The following is a 19,364-nucleotide window of genomic DNA, read 5'->3' as shown; positions in this document are numbered from 1 at the left end:
AATAGCTTAAATTTGAATAAAAGATACGGAACTTGATAGCAATAAAGCCACAAGGTACATCCAGTTTTCCCTTCCTAGTGGCAGAAAACTATGGGCTCATAATCAAAACTTTAAAATGTCCAAAAACCAGCCTAAGTCGGCACTTGGACATCCTAATAGCAAGGACATCCAAGTGACAATAATCAAAACCAACTCCCCCACTGGTCACGACCCCCTCCCACCACCCAAAGAGCAAAAAAAAACCCCCAACTCTTAGGCTTCCCTTCAGCTGATCATGGAGGAATGGAATCCCCATCAGATAAGCCGGTTTCAGAGATTCCTAGTGGCTCAACTGATGGGGATTCCCCCTGCCAGGATCAGCTGAACTGCGGAGCCCTACACCCTTCCCCCTGACATCCCCGATATCCTGCTGACATCCCCGATATCTTGCTGACATCCCAGACTTCTGCCTGACATCCCTGTTATCCCACCCCCCACATCCTGCTGACATCCCCGATATCTTGCTGACATCCCAGACTTCTGCCTGATATCCCATCCCCCACATCCTGCTGACATCCCTGATATCCCACTGACATCCCGGACCTCCCCAGACATACTCTGACATCTCTGCCCCCCCCCCCCATTCCCCCAACATTCCTTGGCCCCCCTCTCACATCCTTGGAACCCCCCTCTACTGTACCTTCAGAAGAGCAAATGGAAAGAGGGAAGTTTACTCCCTCCAGCCTACAGGGCTGCGTGCTGCAAATTACGGGGCTTCCCCCTCCCAATGCAAGATAGACATTTGGCAGCTTTGAAAATTGACATTTTTCCTGCTAGTTTGTGAACATCTTGCACAAAACGTCCAACCTCAGACTTAGACACATTTTTTATTATGCCCTTCAACGTGTTTGGGCTCTGTGCTAAAACTAGTTCAGGGTTTCCTCCTAATGCATGCATAAAAGAAAAAAAATGCTCCCCAATGCAGTAAGCAAACTGAATACAAGTGAGCAAAACATGTGCACTAATGTGAGAGCATTGCACATGCATGCATACATGGGTCTGTGTTAGTGGCATCTATATTGGTGCACAACAAAACTGTCTATTGGCTTCTAGAGTTGGTTGCTCATACATCTGCTAGAATACTATTCTGTGTATACAGGTTTTGGAGTACTACAATGATGGAGCAAAAGTCTGGAAGAAATAGCTCTTCTTGTTTTGAAGCTTCGGTATGCTATTTTTCACATAACTGTAGATATAAGCAGAATTGGATCCTGTAACAAAAGTGGATCCAACTTCAACCAATCAGTTAAATAATTATGCCCACAAGCTTAGACAGTGGTCTGACAACCGTGGACTAGCAGCTTCTTCATCTATAGTGGGTAAAAGATGCCTGCAGTTGAAGGGAAATAAAGCAAGAAGAAGCTGATAGAGACATAGAGGAAGTCAGAGTTAAGTAAACAAAGAAGTACTTAAAATGAACTTGTGAGATGTGAGAAAAGGTACTTTTCAGTGATAAAAGCACTTTCTCATTGGAGACCAAATTTGTGCACATGTAGGGTGACTCCTTTGTGAAGAATGCAAGCTAAAGTGTTTGAATATGTCTGTTGAATATCATAGCTTGCATGTAACCATAGGGATGTCTACAAATCAGTGGCATGGTAAATTCCAAGGACCAGGAGATGGGACTTGTATATTGCCTTTTTGTGGATACACATTGAAAGTGGTTTGCATATGTACAGGTACTTATTTTTGTACCTGGGGTAATGGAAGATTAAGTGACTTGCCCAGGGTCACAAGGAGCAGCACTGGGATTCAATCCTACAACCTCAGGGTAGTGAGACAACAGCTCTACCACTAGGCCACATCTCATTTCCAAATACTTTGAGATACTGCAAAAGTGCATGAATCTATCAGGAGAAAACATTTTCCACCAAGCATAAGCAGTTGTTGACTGTGTTAGTGAAATTGCAATGCTGAATAACATTTACTGAATAATCTCTCTAATAATTCTTTGTAGATTTATCTGGTGTGAAGAAATACAATAAATGCAATATGACTTTTTATTTAGCACTAATTAAGTTGAAACAATTTTTATTGATGACCACACAAAACAATTATGAAGAACAGATAGTAAATGATACGATTGTATACAGCATCATTTATACAGGAAAACCCCCACCAACCCCATCTCCCCCCATCATATGCATGGTCTAAGATAGTAGCAATGAGCTTCCTGTTGAGTAACAAACAAGAAATTACAAAAGAGCCCATAATTGAACAGCAGGTGTCGAAATAATGAGACAGTCCTAGACACCTACTCAGCAAGGAGTCAGGAAAACTTTAAGTACTAATAGATACACCCCAAGATAAAGTGGACCACCAGTAACTACAAAAACTCCCCAGGACACCCCCTCCCCAAACCAACCACCAAGCCAAGACAACCCCCCACCCAAGATATTCTCGAAAAGGTTAGACCTAGTGCCTGATCTAAAAAGTAACTGCTCCAGAGACTTTGACTCTTATAGCCTCCAGGATCCCAACTCCCTCACCCCCAAAAAAAAATCCACGAGAGAACCTCCCTCAAAACTCAGTGCAAATCCTACCACTACAATGCATTCAGTATCAAACTCTGGCCCCTGAGGCTCAGGGAGTCTAGGTAGGCGCCCCAAATGAACAAAAACTGCTTCCTTCTCTTAGGGTAGCCCCCTATAGTCCTGACTTCTCCATTTCCAATAAGAAGGTGATTCTGATGAGATCCAGGATTGTAGTATACTCTTACAATCCAGGAGACACACCTTACAACACATCAATACCCCACCCTCCTGAAAGGTACCAGATATCCAACAGAAGTTGCTCTACTGTTCCCGCTATTGCACAGCCCAATAATTTAGTAAACACTGCGGGGCTTATAATCAAAACTGAAATACGTCTAAAAACCCGCCCAAATCGGCACTTGGACAATCTAAAAGACAGGTCCTCCAAGTGCCGATAATTGAGACAGCTTTTTAGACGTATCCAGGGACTTTTTAGGCCTCTGAATCCCGCTGTGTGCCCAGAGCTGAAAGGGGTGTTTTTGGATGGTTAGGGCAGGATGTAGGCCGACCTAGACTTAGTTGTCCTGCAGGGATAATCGATGGTTTGATGAAAGTGCCTAGACGGAACTTATACGTTGTGACTTAGACGATGTAAAGACACATATAAGTGCCCAAAAGGTATCCAAATTGACCAGAAAACCATTGCAGGAACAAAGTAAAGACTCCCACACAAACACCTCATGTTCACTGACCCTGTCGCACCCCCACAAAGTTCAGAATAAAAACGCACATACCTGCCTCTGAAATATCAGCTCATGGCATAGGAAAGCCTAGTAGAGCTGCACAGAGGTGGCTTAAGTAGTCTGGGGGGTGAGCTAGTGAACCATAGAGAGAAGGACCCAGGCCCATAAGCCACTCTAACCACTACATCAATGGTACAGGTGAGTATAGTGGGTTTTGGGGAGCTCACCATGACCTATAAGGGAGTTGTGGTGAGATGTGTATGTGACACATTTCTAGTGAAGTTCACGGCAGTGCCCTGTAAGGTACGCCACTGCTCTGTTGTCATGTCTGGGAGACCAGTCCATCACAATGCTGGCCTCTCCCATGTCCAAAGGGTCTTGTTCTGGACATTTCAGATTTGGATGAATTTTTGGTTGAGAATGTGGTATAAAGATAGACGTAGTGGCAGACTGGATGATCAAATGCCTGGACGTATAGATAGAAGATTTTTGGGGAAAAAATTATTTTGGACGTACTTTTCGAGAATGGACATTTTGCCATTGCTGACTTTGGGCGACTAGCGCCCTATGTCCAAATCGGACTTAGACTTTTCATTTGATTATGCCCCTCTGAAGCTCCAGTTCAACACAGTCTGGAACTTCAGCTTGAATCAATAATGCTGATAACTCTGTTCTCTAAAAATAAATAAATAAATACAGTTCAGGACTGGTTTGAAGCAGCTTAGTAAAAAAGCTTAAATTAGTCTAAATTTCCTATAACTGGATGGTCTGGAGTTAGCTTTGATGGCAACTCCAGAAGTTGGGACCTAAGGACAGTACCGGGTGGACTTTAAGGTCTATGGCCCAGAAATATTAAAGAAAAAAAAGGACAATTTAATTTAATTATGAATTTATAATGCTTGTAACTAATGGGCAGACTGGATGGACCGTTCAGGTCTTTATCTGCTGTCATTTTCTATGTTAAAGGCCCCTAAAAGAACCCCAGAAATGACAACAATTGGAAGAAATCCAAGACAATCTCTACCCTTAATTGGCCAACCCAGTTACCAAACTTGAATTGAATCGAGAGGCACTCACTGCAGCTTGGAATCAAGTTGTCACCAGGTACCATCATATAAAGTTGATCCATTTAGTGCCAGAATGATACAGAGCTATTTTCTTGCCATATTAAATTAGATTAATTACCTTAATTTTAATCGTATAATATCTTGGACGCAACATCCAAATAGAAACTGAACCACACTGAAATTGTAATGTATAGATCAGTACACGTGTTTTGCCTTTCACATAATGTATAATGCATTTATGACTGAATCATCATTAAAAAATCATTTTCACACTTAGATTTTAAACTAAACTAAACCTTAAGCTTATATACGGCATCTTCTCTATAAATATAGAGCTCGACTAATCTTTGTGCGTATTTCAGTAATCTACATGTGCACTTAAAACTGCACTCCTATAGATACTTATCAGCTAAGTATGTACCATCATATCACGCATACTTAAGTTTAAAAAATGGAAATGAAATGAATATCAGTGATACTTAAATTACACACTGCAAACAACCTGTTCCAGACTTTTGCACAATACTGTATCATTTATTTGCAGAACAGCATTATCTCAGGAGAAGCAGGCAGCATATTCTTACATGTGGGTGACATCATCCATGGAGCCCGGTATGGACAGTGTAAAAGTGTACACTTCTCCCTCCAGATTCGTGGGGGATAGGGGCAGAGCCGGACCGCAAATGGTGAAATATCGCGAATATCTTCTGGTCCGGCTCTGACCCAGCCCTGCCTTCCTTCTGCCTTCCCTCCGGCATCCCGGCCTTACCTGGTAGTCTAGCGGTCTTTCGGGGCAGGAGCGATCTTCTTACGCTCCTGCCCTGTGCAGATCGCCAATAGGAAATGGCTGCTGTTAGTTCCCATAATCTCTCGAGACTACAACAGGAACTCCCCACAGCCATTTCCTATTGGTGATCTACATGGGGCAGGAGCGTAGGAAGATCGCTCCTGCCCCGAAAGCCCGCTAGACCACCAGGTAAGGCCGGGACGCCAGGGGGAAGGCTAAACTATGGGTTTTTTCTTTTTTTCCCCCTCCCAAAAAATCACGAATATGTGAAATCGCGATTGCCAAAACCGCAAATGGGGAGGGGGAAGTGTACTGTCACTTTACACTTTAGAAGCTTTAAGACTGCCTGCACTGCACAAATGCAACTGTCTTCCTGCTTGATGCCAGCTCAAAAGCTCATCAATTTTTCATTTTCCGCAGTGAAGAACACGTATCTAAACTTTGTCTAGATGAGTTTGCCTTGCCACTTCATATTTTTCCTTAATTTTATTATTTCTTTCTTGTTATTTGATTTTCTTTTACATCCTTTACAATTTCAAGTAAAATTTCTTTATTTTCATTTCAGGATCTGTAAGCATTTTTGCAGCTTTTGTCCCTGCCGATGGCTTTTTGGCCTTTTATCACTCGACCCATGCTGTTGGTCTTTCCTGCTAGATCTCTTCCTGATCTTCGAGGGCTAACCCCCCACCCAAAAAAACCAAAAACAACCGAACAAGAAGAATACATGCCTTCCCAAATAAATGTTTTATTATTTTTTTCCTGCATTTTCTTTCTGTAAGAATTTTAGGCCTGGGATCAGGTATCTGGCAAGTTGGACTTCTATGGTACTGTTTTCTAGCAATACCGGTACATCGACTTCTAACATTGACATCATCAAGCATCATGGGCATATCTCACATTGTGTCTCTTGCTGCATGTCTCTCCTCGATGCCATCGATGCAGACTGTCATTTCTGAAGTGCGCCTCTTCTTGAGGGTTCCAACGCTTTGACATCCTGCTACACCTATGGTACCTCGTCAGAGGAGATAGGCTTAAATTATTCAAAAATAGAGTGATAAGGATAAATGTATAAAGCAAAAAAAAACCACTCTTGATGATGATTATAAATGTACTATGTCAGTGGTGTACATAATATTTATAAACTTTATGCTCAGAATCATGGAGGCGATAACTGGGGAGAACCCTGACACTACCGCCTCACCGCCCAATCATTGCATATAAAAAAGAATAAAGAATGACTTCCAAATTGTATGCTTGTATATTAATGTGCCACTAGGGCTTAAAGTTCTTAACTTGGGTACGTCATATCATTCAAAAAAACACAGTAAACTCATTGGGAAGAAGCTGTGTGAATTGTTCTCCGTTTACTATGTGAGAGATTCTTTATCTTTGAATCACTCACGCTCATTACAAAAAAATCCTTGTAAATTTCCATTGATTCCCTGAGGCAGGAACGAAACGTGGCACATCAGAACCTGCAAGCTATAAGATAAGTTTGCTGTGTTTTTTTGAATGATATGAGGTACCCAAGTTAAAAACTTTAAGCCCTAGTGGCACATTAATATACAAGCATACAATTTGAAGTCATTCTTTATTCTTTTTTATATGCAATGATTGGGCGGTGATGCGGTAGTGTCGGGATTCTCCCCAGTTATCGCCTCCATGATTCTGAGCATAAAGTTTATAAATATTATGTACACCACTGACACAGTACATTTATAATCATCATCAAGAGTGGTTTTTTTTGCTTTATACACCTATGGTACCAGCTGAGCAGCATACAATACCAGTGCCACCTTCCACTTAATGGTCTTCTGAGTGGAATCGATTCCCTTTGGTACTGGAGAGCATCAACAGTTCTTTGATTTCATCACCAGCGTCACTGGTATTTTCAACATCGAGTCACTCGATGCCTTAAATCATTGATGCAGGCTATCAATTCTGAAGCACTCTGCCCATTTGGGTTTTCAACTCTTCGTCATCTGTGGCACCATCTTCATAACTCTTAGTACCAGTGCAATCTCTCACCGTATGCAGAGCATCAGTATGGTGAATGGTTGGCCATCAGCTTACAGTAATTTTGGCCTCGATGCCCCTATTTTACTTTTAGTAGTGACACAGCTTTAGCATCAGACTCTGCTCAGTATCAAACCATCCTGCTCCGTGTTATTTATCTGCGTTGAGACTCAATACCGCTGTTATGTTTACCTCAGTACTATTGCTGCTCCTGTATCTTATTCTCAAATGATCAGTACCAGTACTTCCATGTCTTCCATGGTACCGGCCTGACCTTAGCAGAATGCAAACCACATTAATCTTTGCTGGTTAAATTCACTCTTGAAAGCCTCCAGCTCCAGCGTCTATGCCACTGCACCACCAGGACATGATGACTGGACTATGAATAAGTTTCAATGCCTTCTTTGTCAGACCTACGTTGACTAACAGAATTCTCTTTTTCAACTACTCTATGTCATCTTATCTCAGAGAGATGATCGTACAGACCTTGGCTGGTTTCGAGAAGTATATTCCATTTCATTGTCTGCCAGGATCTTCAGTCGACTAGGGCAGGGGTAGGCAATTCCGGTCCTCGAGAGCCGGAGCCAGGTCAGGTTTTCAGGATCTCCACCATGAATATGTATGAGATGGGTTTGCATGCACTGCCTCCTTGAGATGCAAATCTATCTCATGCATATTTATTGTGGATATCCTGAAAACCTGACCTGCTTCGGCTCTCGAGGACCGGAATTGCCTACCCCTGCACTAGGGCTATAGGCTTTTTTAAAACTCTTTAATTGGCAGATGGTGAAACAGCTGCTTTACTTAACTTGATGTTAAACGAGAGCAATAGTGCCAAGTAAACAGACATTTGGAGATGCAGATCTCCCATAAGACCAATAACCCGGGTGATAACGTCTTTTTTCACCCTTCTTTCCCTGTGCACAAAAGAGAGCTTTTCCACAGATTTAATTATTTGCCCTCAGAGATGCCACCAGAAGATCACCATATCATATCTTCTGGCTTTATGCACCAAATCGTCATAGGTACAAAAATATTTAGTGTGTGTCTCTATTTCATGTGTTTTTGTTTTTTAGTTTTTAACCTAAAAACTAAAAAACAAAAACACATGAAATAGAGACACACACTAAATATTTTTGTACCTATGACGATTTGGTGCATAAAGCCAGAAGATATGATATGGTGATCTTCTGGTGGCATCTCTGAGGGCAAATAATTAAATCTGTGGAAAAGCTCTCTTTTGTGCACAGGGAAAGAAGGGTGAAAAAAGACGTTATCACCCGGGTTATTGGTTATTGATACTTGATCCTTGTGACTAAACAACATTGTTTCATATACGGCCAGATATAATGATCTCCCATAAGAGCCATAGAAGACACATGTTGCTTCTGAGCAACAATGCTAAATAAAGGGTTAAAGTTGAATAATCCTGCATGTCAGAAGTGTTCCTTCATAAAGAGCCTACTAATCATGAAACACATCTTCTGATTCTTTCTGTCTCTGCTTCAAACAAGAATCTATCCAGGATGTAGAGCTTCTAAAGGTAGATCTCCTATTTTACCCATCATAACAACTCGGTTGCTTGGTGCAGGTGCCTGGGAGTCACAGTGGCTGAGTGGTTAAGGTGTTGGACTTGAAATCAAATGGAGTTTCTCTGCACAGGTTCAAATCCTGTCCATGACAAGTTTCTGATCAAAAGGTTAATTTTAAGGCTAAACTGTTACTTTGGGTCAATTTTTTACTATCCAAAGGAATGTTTCCAGAGGAACAGGGTCAAATTGTGATTACACCAATTAGAAAAAATATTAAAGAATCATCTAGTATTTCATCTAATTTCAGACCCATTGCTAGTATTCCTTTGGCTATTAAGCTACTGGAGGGGGTGGTAAACGCTGAATTGGATACATATGTGAACAAGTTGAGTATTTTGCATGATAATCAATCTGGTTTTCGGTCAGGTTTTAGCACCAAAACAATCATGGCCTCTTTGTTGAACTATTTATACTCACTATTTAGTCAAGGTACAAGCGCTCTGATTCTACAGCTGGATCTGAGTAGTGCTTTTGATTTGGTTGATCATATTATTTTTTTGGATTGTTTGGAATCCATTGGAATTTTGAGAAATGTCTTGAATTGGTTCCGTGGATTCCTGGGAAAAAGATCATACCAGGTGTTTAAGGATGATATTTTGTCTTATTGTTGGGAAAATTCCTGTGGGGTGCCACAGGGTTTCCCTTGTCCCCTACTTTGTTCAACATCTATCTTGTTTCTTTGGAAAATTTGTTGCAAAGCTTAAAGCTTAAGTTTTACATATATGCAGATAACATTACTATAGTCATCCCACTAACCTGTCTGTCACCCGAGTTTATAAATTTTCTTGTAATTATTTTAAATCAGATTGAGCTCTGGATGACGGCTTTTAAATTGAAACTAAATATGGAAAAAATTAAATTCTTTTTAGCAACTCCCAATGACAAGATCAAAGAAACAATGATACATGTGAATGGTATCATAAAAATATTGGGAGTAACGTTGGATAAACATCTTACATTGGAAAAACATACTGATTTATTGTTTAAGAAATGTTTCTCAGTGATTTAGAAGCTTCTCACCATTAAGAAGTATTTTGATGAAGCCTTCTTTCATTTATTAGTGCAGTCCTCTATCTTAAGTATTCTGGACTACTGTAACATTGTATATTTAGGAGCTTATAAAAAAATTCTAAAAAAATTAAGAGTGGTCCAGAATACTGCCGTTCGCCTCATTTTTGGCTTAAAAAAATTGGAGCATATTACTCCTTTTTATCAAAACTCCATTGGTTGCTGATGGAGTCCAGGGTTCTGTTTAACTTTTCATGCATTTGTTATAAAGTAGTTTTTGGCATGTCACCAGGTTAACTAGCTCCTCATTTCTCTTTGAGTCACTCTAACAAGAGTACTTGTAGAGTACTCTGTTACATATCTGTTTACATATCCTTCCATAAAATCTTGTGATTACAAGAAGTTCCTTGAGAGAACTTTTTCATTTCAGGCCGCTAAATTGAATTCATGGCTTGGCTAAAACCGCTAGCACAACTTAGTAAAAGGAGCCCTTAGTATCTGATAGGCGTTTAATCAAATTTTTAAATAAACTTAGAAACTTGGCAAGAGCCAAGTCAGATGACTGTAAGGTAGAAAAGATTATCAGGAATCTGGATCAAATTCCATTTTGAAGTAGTAAGCTTTCATTTGAGATTTAAATGCCTGAAAGGATTTTTCAGAATGCAGATAAAGCGGAAGAGAGGTATGGTGATGGGGAGAGATATTTCCTACCTGTGAAAATTAACATGTTTGACAAAATGTGAATAGGTGATGTAAGATCTGTTGTAGCAGAGGAGAACTGCGAAAGACAAATTAATCTACTTTATAGGCTATATACCCAGAGTGGAGTCCATTGCCAACAGAGACTGAGTCAATTATGGATAAAAATGGTTCCAAATAGACAAGGAGATTAAATAATCATAATCATAATAATAATAATTTATTTTTATATGCCGCCATGCCGGAAAGGTTCTAGGTGGCTTACAACAAGAAAGGTAGTACATACAGTGCAGATAAAATACATCAGATTAAAATACAAACCATGCGAATAAAATACATCAGATTAAAATGGGAAGATGTTAAAAATTAGAAACAGAATGCATTAATATACCAACCTATCAAATAGCTGTGTCTTTAACAATTTTCTAAAATCTAAATAAGAGGGAGCCTCTAACACAATTTTTCCAAGCCATGAATTCAATTTAGCGGCCTGAAATGAAAAAGTTCTCTCAAGGAACTTCTTGTAATGACAAGATTTTATGGAAGGATATGTTGGGTCCTTGGGTTTGTAAAAAGGGTGACAATCGTTACCGCATGTTAATCTTCAGTCAGATAATCTTTCTTGTCAGTTCCCTGCTAACGTTCATAGTGGAGCCTCCCTACACTTTGCTGTTCTTACCTTCTTATCCTTTCCTTTTTCTTCCCTTGCTCTGCCTGCTCGAACAGGACAATATATTTTATATGCCTTTTGAGCGGAGACCTTTCTATTGTGTTTTATGTAGAGGCCAACACTCATTCCATCCCATTTCGTAAGCTAGGGAGCCCTACATGTGAGAATATGATGCCTGCTTGTCCTGGGATAACAGGTGTTATCTAGGGACAGCAGGCAGATATTCCCACATCCCACCCACTTCCCTTGGTTGGCTTCTTCACTTGGCCATAGAACCGACGATTTTGCGAGTTAGAGTAAGGTGGAAAGGTATTTGCACATGTGCGGTGCCGACAGTCTTAAAGCTTCTAAAGCTTAAAGTGACAGTACACTTTTTTCACTGTCCATACCGGGCTCCATGGATAACGTCACCCCCCATGTGAGAATATCTGCCTGCTGTCCCCGGACAACACCTGTTACGTTAAATAACTGTGCTTTCCAGGACATGGGCAAATGTATCTCTATGCAAGTCAATATGCCAATACAATTTTTGCAAATACCAATTTTGTCAACAGTCCAGCATTTCTTTGTTCCAACAAACCTCTCCACCCCAATTCCTCTTTTTCAAGGAATCCAGAAAAAATTGTGGGCCCAATATTGTGACCAGTCAGGCTCCATGCCTGTCAAGGTCCCTGGGGGGCCAGAAAGAAAGGGGACAGGAAACCCATAAAGAGGTGCCCAGGACCCAGCCACACCACTATTTGGATCTCCCTGAGCCTGCTAGCAACCCAGAGCAGGGGGTTGGGAAAACTTTCCACAAACCTTCTCATGAACACAGCAGAGCTAGTACCCAGGACTGTAAAGTCAGACCTGAGAGCAAGCAGAATACCTATTATCCAGGTCACCACCAGGGGAGCCAAAGAGAGGAGCAGCAAGATACTGACTCAGCTAGACCAGGGTGTGTCTTCCCCCTTGAAAAGCCAGCAGTGCTCAACAAGCTGTTAGGCAGATTAGGGAGGAAGCTTAGGGCTCTCCCTAAAGAGGAGCTGCCTGGTTCAAGTGAGAGTAATGCCTGTCTGCCTATGGAAGTGGATGAAACTGAAGCCACTTCAGAGTTACAAGCAACTGATGAGGAGATGCCCATGGAGTTGCAAGGGGAACTACTTGCTGAGGATTTGTGCGAAGCTCCAAATCTGATGGAAGTAGGAGTGGCAATCAGCTCTAGCTTAGCAACAGACTGTGAGGGGTTTTTATCTACTATTGTTGACTGGGTTATTTTTCTTCTCCCAGTCACATTAATGGACTTCCTGGATTGTGCACTTTTTTGTAAAGCTGGGAGTGTTTTGGAGAGAAGTTTGCTTCCATCTGGGTGGGAATTTTGAAAAGCAGTTAGTGTTTTTTCTAAGCAAACTTGAGACACTCCTCTGTGCCCAGCCCTGCTCCATTTTAGGCTGAAGGCTTTTTATGTTTTTGCTAGGAATATTTGAGTGAGAAAGTATATTCTCCAGGACTTGAATGTTGGTGCTTTGAACTATGCTTACCTGAGCTCTGCTTGGAGCAGACTTGGGGAAAAGAAGCTTTATTGAAAAGCAGCTCTGTGAAAGAGTAAATCACAGGAGTGAAAATCCAGAATGTTGCCAGAGTTTTCTTCTGGACATTTCTTGTCTCCTCTTAATCTTTCCTGGTGGGGTAGACTTTCTACCATATGCATGATGATTACCCCTAAGATTAATTATATCCTTAGCATGCTGCCTTTTCTTTTTCCCCATTCTGTTTATTCTCGTATCGAGAAGCTTCTTGCACACTTCTTATGGCAAGGCAAACAACCTCGCATAGCGCTATGCAAATTGAAATGCCCTAGAGATCAGGGCAGTGTTAATTTCCCTAGCTTTCGTGAATACCTTTTAGCCTTTCTCTTGTCACATGGATCTCATTGATTGAAACTCCAATCTTCACTCATACTTCTTACTTGGCTGCATCTTGAACACTCTCTTGTAGACTCTTTTCTCCTTTTTCATGCTCCTGCTATACCACTCCCCTCCTCAGCTAAATTGAACCCCATTCTATTCAGTACTTGGCAGGCACTTAATCTTATTGACTCCATCTCGGATAAAAAATGTGCAACTTCAACCTCGGCTCCGATTTGGCACAAACCTAAAATCAAAATTAATGGAGAAATTATGGTTTGGAAATCTTGGAGGTGCCGAGGAATTTGGAGTCTTGCACATCTAATATCTGTAGATAAATGGATCTCCTTTTCTGACCTCATAGCCAAATTCCATATCCCCCCTTCACAATATTTTCATTGGATACAATTACACCATTGTCTCACTGCGACTTTCCCCTCTCCCTCCTCTCTGCATACATCTCCAGATCTACATTCCATGACACTCTCCTTCTCTATGACCAAGGAACATTCCTCAAAATGGTACAAATTTATCCAATCCAAATATTTCCTACCCCTGCCAGATTCTATTGACAAATGGAACTCCCTATTACAATCCTCATTTACTTCTGATACATGGCTAGATATATGGCCTAGACTATTGAAATCATTTCGCTCTGCCTCACATATACAAACAGCACTCTTTCTCTATCATAGAGCCTTTTGGGCCCTTGCTAAAACAGCCAAATTATCTAGATCCTCTGCCAGGTGTTGCTGGACATGCAAATCCCATGATGGCTCTCTACGTCATATGTTTCATGACTGTCCCCACGTCATGGCCTTCTGGTCTTCCATATGGCCTGTGATCACCAAAATTTTCCATATAACTGACTCCTTTTCATTTGATACTCTTATCATGGGCTCTTTGGCCCTTACATCACCATTTAATATGTATCAAGACCGCCTACTAATGCTGCTGTTATTTACTGCTGTCCAAATAATACTCCAACACAGGAAAGACTCCACTAAACTTGAATTTAACCAATGGTGGAATTCTATGTTTATTTGTTAAATATGAACGACATATTGCTGAAAGTAATAATTCGTTATCCTCATATACTAAAACATGGTCCTTGCTGCTGGACTTTTGTGAATTGGACCCTTGACTAATTGACTTCCTGATTGTTTGATTAATTGTCCTATTTGCCTTCAAGGTTTTATATTATGCTGATTTTCCTATGTTATACATTGTTCCTATCTGAACATGGTATACTTGCCTTTCTTCTTGCTATTCCCTTCCCTTACATCACATCCTTCAACTTGCTGTATTGCACTTCCCCTTCCGCCTCTTATGAGCACATCCTTTTCTTTATTATGTGATTTGATATACCAGACGAGTGTTGTTTTCTTTTTCTCAGTGTTTCTATGCTTCTTGAAGCATATTCACATTGTGCTGTTTGGCTATTTGTATTATCATAAAATTCATTAAAGTTTTTGAACTGAAAAAAAAAAAAGAAATCCTCAATCCCTTTTAACATCACCCTTCCACATGAAGTAAAAGTTAAGAAAGCTGTGCAACATTTTTGCTATTTTGTACTATTTAGAGAGAGGCTGATATTCAAAGAGTTTGTGCTCCTAATTTTAGGTTTTAAGCTCCTAAATGGATCTCTTAGAAAATTTATGAGCTGAGCAGAGTTCTGAATTTATGCTCAAAATAATCACTGAACACCTACATTTAGGAGCCTAAAAATGGGCAGGATCAGGAGCAAATTTAGGGTGAGAAAAAGGTTAGGACCTTAGCACTAATTTTCAACACCAAGTTCTTACACTAAATTAGACTGCCAAATCTAGCAAATGAAGGGCAGATCTAAATTTAGATGAATTTTCAACAGAAAGCATTGAGGCCATTTTTTAAAAGGACGTCCAAGTCTTGACTTGGATGTTTTCCCACAAGTCGTCCAAAGTCGGGGATGGAGAAACGTCCCTTTTCAAAACTGCTGGATGTCCAAAATTTTTCTTCAAAAATCATCTACTTGGATGTCTTGGCCCCAGGATATCCAACCTTAGGACACCTAAGTTTATTCTCCATTTTCGACCTCAGAAACATCCAATTTGAAAACACCCAAATCTAGATCATTTGGATGTGGGAGACTCCAGCATTGTAATGGACTGGCCACACAGACATGCCAATAAAGCAATGGGGCACCTTAGAGGGTACTACTGTGAACTTCACATAAAGGGTGCCACATCTCACCATAACCCCCTTTATAATTTATGGTGAGCCCTCCAAAACTCCCCCCAAACCTACTAACTCCACCTGTCTACCACCCCGGTAGACCTTATGGCTGCAAGTGGCACCTAGATGGCAGTATAATAGGATTTGGGGGGGATTTTGGTGGGCTCACACTTTCCACCATAAATGTAATGGTTAGAGGGGCTTATGGGCCTGAGTCTTCCACTCTATGGCTCATTAACCCATCCACCAAACTACTTAAAACACCTGTGTGATGCTCTACTACCTTTCACATACCAGATGCTGCTGTTCTAGAGACAGGTATGTACTGTTTCATTCATATTTTCAGGGGTGGGAGGGGATTAGTGATCACTGAGAGAGAGTGTGTGTGTGGGGGGGGGGGGTCCCTCCAGTAGTCATCTAGTCAGTTTGGGTACCTTTTTGGCACTTGAGACGCTTTGAAAACAGATCTAGCTCAGAATGTTTAAGTTCCATCCAGGATTTCTTGGGAACGGTTAGATTATAGGTGCAGGATGTCCAAGTCTAAGCATACCCAAAACCCACCCATAACAGACCTCCCAACATGCCCCCCTAGATCTTTGTATGCACAGCAAATAGAATGCCTGGCGATCAGGATGTCCAAGTGACAACTTATGACGGTTTTTGGACGTCTTAATTTTTTGTTATGAGCTCTTTAGGTCCTAGTGTGAATGAGAAGAGGGGACAAATTTAGTTACCTAAGTTAGAATCCTCAATTTTGGGGCTCACCTTTTTTTGAATATTGGACTCAGAATGTATAAATGTGATAAAGAAAAGGAGAGGAGAAGCCTCATGGGTAAAAAAAAAAAAAAAAAAGAGAAACAGTTTTTGGGAGAAGGAAGACGCTTCACATAAGTTTGTATCTAGAGTAGAAGGATGTGAAAAGTGATTGATCTTGCAGCATACATCTGCTCTCCTTTTTTCTGTTTTGTCTCTGTGACAGCCTGGAAAGCTGACAGAAGCTTTTAAATATTTCCTGCAAGGCATGGGCTACAGTAAGTAGAACACCTGCTGAAAAATGTGAGAAGAAGACAGCATAACCAACACAAATGCATGCTTAGTACAGATATGTGTGTGCTGGTGGTAATGCAGATACGTGTGCAGTTCTTCATGTCATGTCTCTTCTTCTAACATGTACCTTTATTTATTTATTTGTTCATTTTTATAGCCCATTCTCCCTAGGAGCCCAGAACGGGTTACAATAAAATATATATAAGCATAGCGGGGATTGCATACTGTGCAAGTTATGAATGTGTGTGTGATTGCTCATACCCCATGTACATATATGTGATTAAATGAATTCCTCACTTCGCCAGGCTTTTCTAGATGGATGGATGTTGGGGAAGGACAGCCTTTGCATTGTACTGTAAGGGAGGTACTTCTATACAGTATTTATTAGATTAAAGATCTCATCTGGCAGTATGTTGAACTTTGTTTCTTACAGCAGTAATGTGCTGTGACTGGGTGCATGCTAACATGACAAAAATATCACATTTCACAGTTTATGGTTTATCTAAAGTTTGTTATACTGCTAAACGGAGAATATTTGAAAAAGTGGTTTACAATAATAATAAAACAAGAAAATGTGGGCTAAGATGCTGATTGCTTAGCTTAAATTCAGGGAGTCCCCGCAGGCTAACATCGTTTGCATTCTCTCATTTTCTGGCTGTGTAATCCTTACTTTCTTGCTGATATCTCCGACTTTTTTTTTTTTAATTGCACTTCTGTTGTGCGAGGCTATTCTAGCTTCTGTTTTTGTTGGCTTATCCAGATGCTAGGTTAACTCTGTTAAATCTATATTTAGTACCAGCCTTGGTGGAAATTTAAAGATTTATCAGTTGCCCTTCAGATAACTATTTTCTGTTAAGTAAATTGTGCTAGCCTCTGCTCCCCTCCCCCACATTTTCAAGTACTTGGTCAGGGAGGCAGGCTCTACTGCAGGGATGTCAAAGTCCCTCCACGAGGGCCGCAATCTATTCGGATTTTCAGGATTCCCTTAATGAATATACATGAGATCTATTAGCATACAACGAAAGCAGTGCATGCAAATAGATCTCATGTATATTCATTGGGGAAATCCTGAAAACCCAACTGGATTGCGGCCCTCAAGGAGGGACTTTGACACCCCTGTTCTACTGCAAGCAGTACTGTAAGTTATCCTAATTTATAATAATAGCCTTGGAGATTGTTTTCACAGCCACCACTGTCCACAAATCTCCTGTTTAATCCCTAGCCCCTCCCACATCTTTTTCTTTGAACGTGTCTTTCCTGTTGTTGGAGGAGGAAGATAATTATTACAGAAGCTGGTGGAGTTTTTTTTTATGACCAATGATGATTAAAGGGCTTACTCGCTTTCAGCTTTCGCTGTTCTGATAAGCACTTTGATATAATATGAGGTCTTTTTTTCTCCATCGCAGTCTGCGTTTAGTATTTCCTCCACCTCAACAGAAGAGGATAAAGTGGTTTGTGAATAGGTGATTTCAACTACCCCAGTATTGACTGGGTAAATGTTTTCATCAGGGCATGTTAGGGAGATAAAATTCCTTGATGAAATCAAGGACTACTTTATGGAACAGCTGGTTCTGGAATTGACAAGAGGTGAAGCAATTCTAGATCTAGTTCTTAGTGGAGCACATGAATTGGTGAGGGAGGTAATGGTGCTGGGGCCAGGGCAGGATTAATTCATCGAGGGCCCCTAGGCACACAAGTACACTGGGCCCCCCTTCCCCACCCCACCATGCCCTGCCCCCATGCATTTACCCATTTTCTTATTTACTTCTTTTTTCCACTTTATTTCTTTTATTTTAAAATTCAAAACAACAAAGATTACCATACCAGAGCCAGTGTACAGTTTTTCTTCTATGCAACCTCCAAACATCTCTGAACAAATCCCCCCTTCCTTCCTAGATGAAGATATCTGCAGCTGGTAGGGCTTTGGGAAGCCCACCAATTTATATTTTGCATATGGGTAAGAGGCTAATGTGGGGCATATGGGGCATGGCTAATGTGACCATTTTTTTTTTTTCATCAAAATGGGACATCTATTAATATTCAGTCCCAGCCCCAGCCCCGCTCTAGCCCCATCCCCAATTTCTTCCATTCATTTTCATGTACACACAATATCTTATTAATTCATAATGGTAAACATAAAATATTTTTAAAACCCCACAAAGCACACTATACGCAGAGAAAATGTTAATTATCATTTACGAGTTTCAGGGTTTTTTTCAAAGATGTCAAGACAGATTACTTTAAAATATGCAATGTCACCTCAGTAACTATAGAAAAATAGACAAATATAGTGCAAAATATAGACAGCAGATATAAATTCTCAAAACATACACATTTTGATCACTAAATTGATAATAAAATCATTTTTCCTACCTTTATTGTCTGGTGATTTCATGAGTCTCTGGTTGTGTTTCCTTCTGACTGTGCATCCAATCTCTCTTTCTTTCTTTCTTTTGCATCCAACATTTCTTTCTCAATCCAGCCCCATCCCCTTTAGGTCCAGGTCTCTCTCTCTTTTCCCTTTGTTACCCTCCCCAGATCCAGTGTCAGTTCTCCTTGCTACCTTTGTTCCAGGTCTCCCTCTCTCTCCCCCTCTGTCTGAACCTCCCATAGTCCTGCATCTGCCTCCTGTCTTTCCCCTTTCGTCCAAGCCTTTTTCTCTGTAGTCTTTCTAATGTGCTTACAACCCCCTCCCCCTTTCTCTGCCTCTTTCTCTCCTTCTTTCCTTCCTCCCTCCTTCCCTCCCAGCAGATTTTAGCATATCTCTCTCCTCCTTTTTTCCCCTCAGATCTATTATCTGTCTTCTTCCTCTTTTCCTCCTTCCAGGTCTGGTATCCGCCTCCTCTCCTTCCCCCCTGCTCTGGCATCTCTCTCTCCGCTCCCTTTCTCCTGTTCTTCCCTGGTCTTCCTTCTCAATTTATTTTCTGCCTCTGTCTAAATTCCTTTTTACTATTCAGTCCTCAATTTCCCTCTTTCACTGTGTCTACCTATAGCTTGCCACCTCTTTCCCTCACCCCTTCAAGTAACTAACTCTATCTTCTTCCCTCAATCCTGCTTGTGCCCATTTTTGTTTCTCCTTCCCACTTCCTTCCAGCGTCTGCTCTCCCTGTCCCTCACACTTC

At 40.9% G+C, this 19,364-nt stretch overlaps 1 protein-coding gene and 1 non-coding gene across 8 annotated transcripts in view; both read left to right on the top strand.

Moving 5' to 3' along the window:
* NDRG4 (NDRG family member 4) overlaps positions 1–19,364 on the top strand; it is a 336,309-nt gene that overhangs the window by 276,588 nt on the left and 40,357 nt on the right. For all 7 annotated transcript variants that reach the window (XM_033942604.1, XM_033942606.1, XM_033942605.1 and 4 more), the window contains one exon: positions 16,175–16,226. In XM_033942604.1, coding sequence (XP_033798495.1) covers positions 16,175–16,226 — 52 coding nt within the window. The remainder of the gene's footprint in view (positions 1–16,174; positions 16,227–19,364) is intronic.
* TRNAS-UGA lies at positions 8,728–8,809 on the top strand. The gene has a single exon. It is a non-coding gene; the product is annotated as a tRNA-Ser (tRNA).

The sequence above is a fragment of the Geotrypetes seraphini genome, chromosome 4 (assembly GCF_902459505.1).
Source record: "Geotrypetes seraphini chromosome 4, aGeoSer1.1, whole genome shotgun sequence".
Taxonomy (NCBI): Eukaryota; Metazoa; Chordata; class Amphibia; order Gymnophiona; family Dermophiidae; genus Geotrypetes; species Geotrypetes seraphini.
This window is presented reverse-complemented; position numbering and strand designations above follow the sequence as displayed.